Below are 8138 nucleotides of genomic sequence, written 5' to 3'. Positions count from 1 at the left end.
ATGTGTATCCTAAAATGTATTTAAAAGGAGGTACACACACACACACACACACACACACACACACACACACACACACACACACACACACACACACACACACACACACACACAATTACTCTCTGTCTTGTATTTGTGTCCCTCTGAGTAAAGTGAACAGTCAATGTGTGTGTGGAGTTGGGGTTTCATGGTCATTGTCTCTTCTCTTGCTGCACGTCAATCAGTCTTGTGTGATTCACACTCAAGACCTGCTGCCAAATGACTGTTCTGCAAGCACTGATAGCCTCAGGGCACTCATCTCTCTCTCACACACACACACACACTCTCTCTCACACACACATAATCACAGTGCTCTATGCATGTAAAAGGGGAGGGGTATGTAGATATACAGGCATGTAGCAGAAAGACTTTTCCCTACGTTCCCATGGTACATTTCACCATCATATACTGTATATCTGTCTTTACTGTGTTCTGCACAATAAACTGCTTGTGAGAGACCAACTTCCACACAGACGGAGAGACTGACATGCATCCTGTTCTCTGTGTGTCCTCCCTCAGATCAGCGGCAGTATGAACCTGGGGCTGGGCTGTGTGTGTCGGCCGGTTTACTGGCCCTTTGGCAGCGTGTTGGACTCCAGACACTGCGTCTTTGCCCTCACACTCCTCACACTCCTCATGCAGGTGGTGGTGGAGGCCAACTCGTGGTGGTATGCATTAATTTTCTCTCCATATGTACAGTTATTTCTGTGTGTGTCTTGACGTGTGTACAGCTTGTTTTTGTGTGTTTGCTTGTCATATGGCGAGAGTGGAGATTGTCGGCTTTCAAAATACATGTTCTTCTTTTTTGACCTGTGCACAAGTCGCTTTTTAGAAATTGAGCAGCAGTGCACAAAAAGCTCAGAAAGAGGCCAAATATTTAGACTGATATTGATTCAGGGGGAAAAAAGGTTATTAATGTTTATCTTTTACTCAGTTTCAGAGTCGATTTCAGGCTTGTGTGTGTGTGTGTGTGTGTGTGTGTGCGTGTTTGATAAGTAATCCTGCTTAGCTTCAGTTGCACCACATATGAAGTAATACAACATGCTGACTGTGGCACATTAACTTTTCAGAAAGACCTTTTTTCTCCCTTATTTTCTTTCTTCACATATTGCCAAACCAAAATTATGAATATTATAGAAACATAGAATGCTGTGGTCTATGAGTCGCCGTCCAAATATGTGCAAACACGAACACTGTGTGTTACTGCACATATGTGTTTGCATGTGTGTCGTCCTGCAGCCTTTAGAAGGCCAGTCTATATTTGAGCATGCTGCACTTAAACACACACACATTACTTCTGATAGGGGAAAATACTGTTTACCAGTCACCATAGAAACCCCTCACATCCTGTGGTTGTTTCTGCATTTTTATCTAGTTGTGCACTTGTGCATAATTGTGTATCCCCACTTGAGAGCTTGTAGAAGAACATGAAGCATTTACAGTAAACCCACACTTCCTGTGTAAGATTTTTATTTACTTCAAACGAGCAGATCAAAGCGAGAGGTGACATCATGTGGTGATAGGCCAATTATATGAAAATAACAATTTAAACAATTAATTTGAGGAGGATTTATCCAGATAAACATATTTTTAATGGGTTCCGCTCTGTAGGCGGTGACATTAAAGTTCAAGTAATGAGTTGGATTACGGACCCAGCTGAGGACTCGCACATTACCACAGAGCTTTTGGAAAGCCTAGTTTGAAGCACAAACTGTGTGTCTTTCAGTTTCCTCTTTGAGAGGACACACAGGTGTGAAGGATTTAGAGCGTCAGAGCAGAGAGTGTGTGTGAGACCGAGTGCATTAACAGTGTGTATGTTGATTTTTTTTTTTTTTTTGTCTTCCCTGTGCTTACGTCTGTGTATATGTTGTGTGTGTTTTCAGTCTGCATTCCCTCGCTGCCGAGTTTCCCCAGTCGATCAGGTTACACTGGGGGCTAATTGTCTCTCTCTTGGGGCTCTGGGATGGGCTGCTCTAATTGTCCTGTGGCCTGGAACCAGATGCTCATACTAGTGTTTCTATCCCTCTCTGTTTCAACTGTGTTTGTCCCTCTCTCTTTTCCTTTCAATTCATTTTGATTTCCCTTTTGTCCTCTCAAACAGAACCGAATGTGGCGGTAGATGAAATTATTTGATTTATCCACAAAAGTGTCTATGGTTTTCATAGCTTTCAATAGCGGTCTGCTGTCTGCAGTTGGTTTGAGGAAACATGAATTATGACAAATCATTCGGGGGGAAAAGAAAGTCCAAATTTATTGTTTCTTTTTAGTAGGTATAGTGTGTGCTTCGTCAGCGGAATAATACCCCTGAGATAGTGGTTTGTCACCTAAATTTTGAACATGGAGGGGTCACAAGATAAATCTGCAGGCTTTGTGAGCTCCTGGACAAGTTAAAACGAAAGAAAAAATATATTTCTACCACACAAAGCTATATGTTGGTGTTTATTTGACTTTTCTAATGTGTGTGTTGTTTTTTGTTATAATGCTCTTAGCCCTAATTGGTACAGTACATTATCAGAAAAGTGTCAGTAACAGCTTAGAGTGTGCAAGGTCTCAATTAATCTTGTAGCTAACTGCACCTCATTACAATGACACAGCTTCGACCAATCGAGTGCAATAAGCTGCTGATTGTAAATTTGGCCTTAAAATATATATTTGTTAGAATGACACATGAGTCACAACAACTGCATTGTGTGTCCCACTCATCCAGGTCTCTGGCCATGAACCCTTTACTGATCCCGGAGGCCTACATCATCGGTGCCCAGCCTCTGTGCAGCCAGCTGGTGGGGCTGTCGCAGGGCCAGAAGAAGCTGTGCCAGCTCTACCAGGACCACATGCAGTACATCGGTGAAGGTGCCAAGACAGGCATCAGAGAGTGCCAGTACCAGTTCAGACATCGGCGCTGGAACTGCAGCACAGTGGACAACTCTTCTGTTTTTGGGCGGGTCATGCAAATAGGTAAATACGCAAAGATACTGATGTTTACTCTTAGAAACATATAGAAATAGAACAGGAGATTTTTTGCAATATATTCACCAGTCTTATGTAGCATCCACACAGTCTATGTCTTGCCTTTCTTCATTCTTCTGCTCCGTGACTCACTGACCCTCTTTTCTGTGTGTTTGTGAAAATGTGTGTATGAAATGTATGGGGCTGCTGATTCTCAGCAGCTGTGTGGAGGGAATAGTTGGTGGGTGAGGTTGCTGGATAAATCACATGTGGCTTTGGCCTGCTAAACCAGCTCCCGACATGGAGCAGGAGGGAGGCAGAGAATCGGCTTTTCCCCTGATGAATGGGAGACAAGCTAACACACACACACACACACATATATATACACGGGCAAGCACTCTATGGAGCTGGACTGTAGCTGCCCTGTATTTACAAGTAATAGGAGTGCAGTGAGTGTATGCACCAATATATCACCTTGTCAAAGATTACACTGTGTGTGTGTGTGCATGTGTGTGTGTACATGTTCATACAGTGTTCTCAAATCTCTTATAGAAAATTCAGAAGTTTTACAATCCACTCTTGAAAGTGATTCCCACTCCTGGATGCTATCGTTTAACATGGTTTGTTTTAGTTTTCTTTGGATGTTTGCCTTCACCTCAGGGGCTAATGTAAGGGCGGTTTACCATTTATTGATCATAACTCTCCAGCTGAATTACAATGAATCTATACAATGTCCAAGCTGAGATCATATTAGCGGGTCTGACTGCATAGTGGCAAAACCTGAACAGATCCCATGTTGTAGTTTTGACAACACTCTGCATTTGTCAAATTTACGTTTTCAAATGAATAGTATTTAATAGGCAGACAGAAAGTTGTTCATTCTCCTTATGTTGCTGCTCTTTAAAGGGGCAATTCACCCAAAATCCTCAAAATAATAATTTAAAAAAATCCTACTCACCCATATCGCATGGATAACATTTAGGTTTTTTCATTTGTCCAGATTTTTGAGATATACATGTCCAAGATTTCTCCTCCCAACTCCACTGCAATTACTGGAATAAATGGTGAATGGAATTTCATTTGTGGCGCTCACAGCTTTGAAAATAACATTTAATGCACTCAACAGCAGCTCATCCTTCCAGGAATAATGTTCCCATTGCTCTGGGTAATCCACCAAACATGCTGTCAACAGTTTTCATGGTGACGATATTTTATTTTCTTAATTTTTTGGTAGAAACTGGTGATTACACAGAGGTCTGTGGATAATCCCAGTAACCGGGACATTGTTTTTGGAAAGAGAAAGTGGCGGCAAATTTGATGTTACAAGCACCAGAAAACCAACCATCAAACATGCTGTTGTTGTGAATAATACCCTACATGACGTAGTTAACCCGCATGTGAATGCGTCTGTGTTTTTACACTATTCTTGGGGATTCTCCCTGTCTGTGTCTCTGGCGCTGCCGACTCCCTCCCCACAGATCAGTCTTCATAGAGACCTCATCAGCAGCCCTTCTCCAATTCCTTTTCTGCCTCCCTCTACCTCCCCATTATTGCTTCTATCTTACACCACTCCGGGCCAAGTAAACATGTCCTCCCCTGTGCCGTGTGTCTGTCTATCTGAACACCCGTCGCACTTTCTGTCTTCTGGCTTAGGACACTGCTGGTGATTTAAAGCTGAGCTCCAGGGGGTGCTGGCGTGGTTGGGTTCAGACCCTCTCCCCTGCCTGGTTTGGCTAGCTGCAGGGTGGGGTACAGGAGAAGGGAGGCTGCAGTGTGGGAGACAACAGTTTGTCTGTCTACAGGTCCACTATTAGGCCAATATCCTCAGGCTAGTTTTAAAGTTGTACTAGACTAATAAATAACCCCCTCACCCCCTTTTCTCTCTGATCGCCTCCTGCCAGAGTTTCCCACCTGGACTTCTTTCAGACTTTCCAATAAGCGTCTTTTATTCTTTATTCATCTTTTCTCTTCTCAGTCATTGTCTTTCTCGGCCTTTTGTGACATTAAGTGTGTGCATGTGTTTCCTTTTCCATTTTGCTTCCTTTTTTTCCCTTTCAATGTCTTTTTCTGAACTTATCTCTTCAGTCGTATTTTCTTTCTCCTCCTTCATCTCCCATTCTCAGTCCATCTGTTATTGTCATTATAGCACGCTCTCTAAAGGTTTAGCCCAGCAGGTATATGAGCTGTGCATTTTTATTTTGTAGCAACCCCTTTCTTCAGTGTGGTAATGTCGGCCATTTCTTCCTTTTTGTTTCTTCTTTATCTCCTCATCTCGGTTTTCTCTTGTAGACTGTGGCTTTGTACAGTGGAGGTAGTAATGGATAGAGCATTTGGTGGCAGAAAAATCTGCTTATGTGTATTTTTGTGTGTGTTTTTTTTTTTAAGTTTCTTTTTAAATGTCCCGACCTCTTGTCTCTGTGGAGGAAATGTTGAGGGCAGAAACAGCAGGAGTTAATGAGCAGTGGCTCCAGAAACTCTCAGTCCTGACAGATAAAGTAAAAGAGTCGTTGTCACTTTCAATTTGGGTGAAATGACGGCTGCTTGTTGAGGAGAATCTCTGTCACTGGAGGGCGCTGTCTTCTCTCTGGCTGAAGCCCAATAACAGCAAACCAGATTCCACTGTTCAAAATGTTGATGATGAGGAGCCTGCAGGACTTGGCTGAAGTGCTCTGTAATCTTAAGTGTATGGTGAATGCTGTCATATGACATCACATCTCATAACACTGTGTAGATTCTTAAAGCATAATGACAGTGAGAAACAGTTGGCATATAAGATAACCACACATGCTTGGGATACAAAAATGGAAGCAGTGGATGGATTTGATCAAATTTTATATTCCTCATTTGCTGCATCTCTTCTTGTGTCAAATGTGACTTGACGTTCCCATTCTGTGTATCCACAGGGAGCCGAGAGACGGCGTTCACTTACGCCATCAGCGCAGCAGGGGTGGTGAATGCGGTGAGCCGTGCCTGCAGAGAGGGGGAGCTCTCCAGCTGTGGGTGCAGCCGAGCGGCTCGTCCCAAAGATCTGCCACGAGACTGGCTGTGGGGCGGCTGTGGAGACAACCTCAACTACGGCTACAGGTTCTCCAAGGAGTTTGTGGATGCGCGCGAGAGGGAGAAGAGCTACCCAAAGACGTCGTATGAGAACGCGCGGCTGTTGATGAATCTCCACAACAACGAAGCTGGAAGGAGGGTAAGAGACTGGGCTTCCACGCATGAATACACACACAAAAGTTTGTTTATGTGTCATCAGATAAGAAGCAAGCAGAAAGATATTCACTGCAGGCCCAGGAATGAGACCCAACCAGTGATTAAACGGAGCAAAAAGAGTTTGGAAGTGAGGCAGTCCAGGTCAATCAGATAGGTCTCCGCTGATCATCTGTGTAACAGCTCTGTCTGCTCTCGCCTCCTGAGGCTTTGATCTGTGGGGAGATGGAGTCATTGGATGCAGCTCTGGGATTTCTTTTCCTTTCCAAACATCTTGAAACCACCTCAAAGGAAACGTAACACCAGTTATCTGTTGCCAGGCTGTTTTCTTTCAAGTAGGACAAATGAGTGGACAACATTTTATTCAGTGCACCATTGGAGACATGGTCAGGATCATTCAGTCCTTTATGGCAAAGTAATGCTTTATGAGATCATAAGCAGGATATTGTGCAAATATTTAGGCAGACAGGACAAATTACAGCAGAAATGTGAAGCATGCATCACTTTTGTTATTCTTCTGTAGTTTGTCACATTTAAAGTCGTCTGTTTAATCCAAGGATTTCTTTTCCTTTCTGCTCTCAGACGGTGTCGGATCTCGCCCACGTGTCCTGCAAGTGTCACGGGGTATCGGGCTCCTGCAGCCTGAAGACCTGCTGGCTGCAGCTGGCCGACTTCCGCAAGGTGGGTGACGCACTGAAGGAAAAGTACGACAGCGGTGCCTCCATGAAGCTCAACACGCGTGGAAAGCTGGTGCAAATGCACAGCAAGTTCAACGCTCCCACGAGCCACGACCTGGTGTACATCGAGTCCAGCCCAGACTACTGTCTGAAGAACCAAAGCACGGGCTCTCTGGGCACAGTGGGGCGCCTTTGCAACAAGACGTCAGAGGGCATGGATGGGTGTGAGTTGATGTGCTGTGGCCGCGGTTACGACCAGTACAAGGCCCAGATAGTGGAGCGCTGCCACTGCAAGTTCCACTGGTGCTGCTACGTCAAGTGCAAGCGCTGCACTAAAATCGTAGACCAATTCGTCTGCAAGTGAGAAGAGGAGCGTTGCCTGTGTGTGTTTGCTTGCAGACGATGGCCGTACATCTGTGTGTATTCATGAGCAGAGGAGCAAAGGAGTTGAACACAGTGAGAGAATGGAAGAAAAAACTATATAAATTATATTTATAGAGTTAAACAGTTATGCCATTGCAAAAAGACTGACTCTTTTTTCAAAAAAAATCTTATGTCTTCAGAAACTGAGAGTATCGTGAAATATTTATTTTGAGATTGTTATGTTTTATTTTCGCCCAGACATCACCAGCCGATTTTAACCCCTTCAAGTGCCTGATAATGGCTGGAAGTCCTCCCCCCCAACACCCACCTCACCTTTTTTTTTTTTTTTTTTTGGTCAAATTTCAAAAAACATCCCTTTCCTTGTCAGATGGGTCACGCTGATTGCGAAATTGGACTGTGTTTTCTCATTTCCTGACCAGAGTATAGAGTTTGATATTTGTGGCATAGTTGACTAAGAGGTCCTGATTTGTTGTTTGAGACCGACTGTGTTGAGAGGAGAACGCCTGTGTGCTCGAGTGTATGGATGTTTTCATGGGCCCGGTCCCAAGCCGCCCTTCACATCCTCACCCAAAGTCTGCCTTGTCCCCTCTCATCGCATGTAGAGTCAGGAACACTGTTGGTTCGTTTGGAGTACAGTGGCGACAATGAGAGGGCTGTTTTGGGGATTGGGCCATTTATTAAGCTGTCCCAGAAGCCTTAGTGTTCCCCAGGTGCTGCAACAAGCCCTCCACCATTATGCACTTTGATACAGAGGCTTAAACCTGTCTGTTCATGTCTGTTCAGCTGTTCTTTTTTTTTTTTTTTTCTTACTACAGTGCATCAGAAAATATATCAATATTATAGCCTTCATTCTTTTCCATATTAATTCATAATTCCATTTAACAT

General features: G+C 43.9%; 1 protein-coding gene across 1 annotated transcript; it reads left to right on the top strand.

Moving 5' to 3' along the window:
* Positions 1 to 567: 567 nt before the first annotated feature.
* Positions 568 to 7233, top strand: wnt5a (wingless-type MMTV integration site family, member 5a; the record flags this gene model as incomplete). The annotated part of the gene is made up of 4 exons (XM_083976262.1): positions 568 to 704; positions 2744 to 2991; positions 5886 to 6178; positions 6775 to 7233. The coding sequence occupies 4 exons, from the start codon at positions 568 to 570 to the stop codon at positions 7231 to 7233; spliced, it is 1137 nt and encodes a 378-aa protein (XP_083832388.1).
* Between the last annotated feature and the right edge of the window lie 905 nt (positions 7234 to 8138).

This window comes from Trachurus trachurus (genome assembly GCF_905171665.1).
Source record: "Trachurus trachurus genome assembly, chromosome: 7".
NCBI lineage: Eukaryota > Metazoa > Chordata > Actinopteri > Carangiformes > Carangidae > Trachurus > Trachurus trachurus.
The sequence above is the reverse complement of the archived record's forward strand: the minus strand, read 5'-3'. Positions and strand labels throughout refer to the sequence as shown.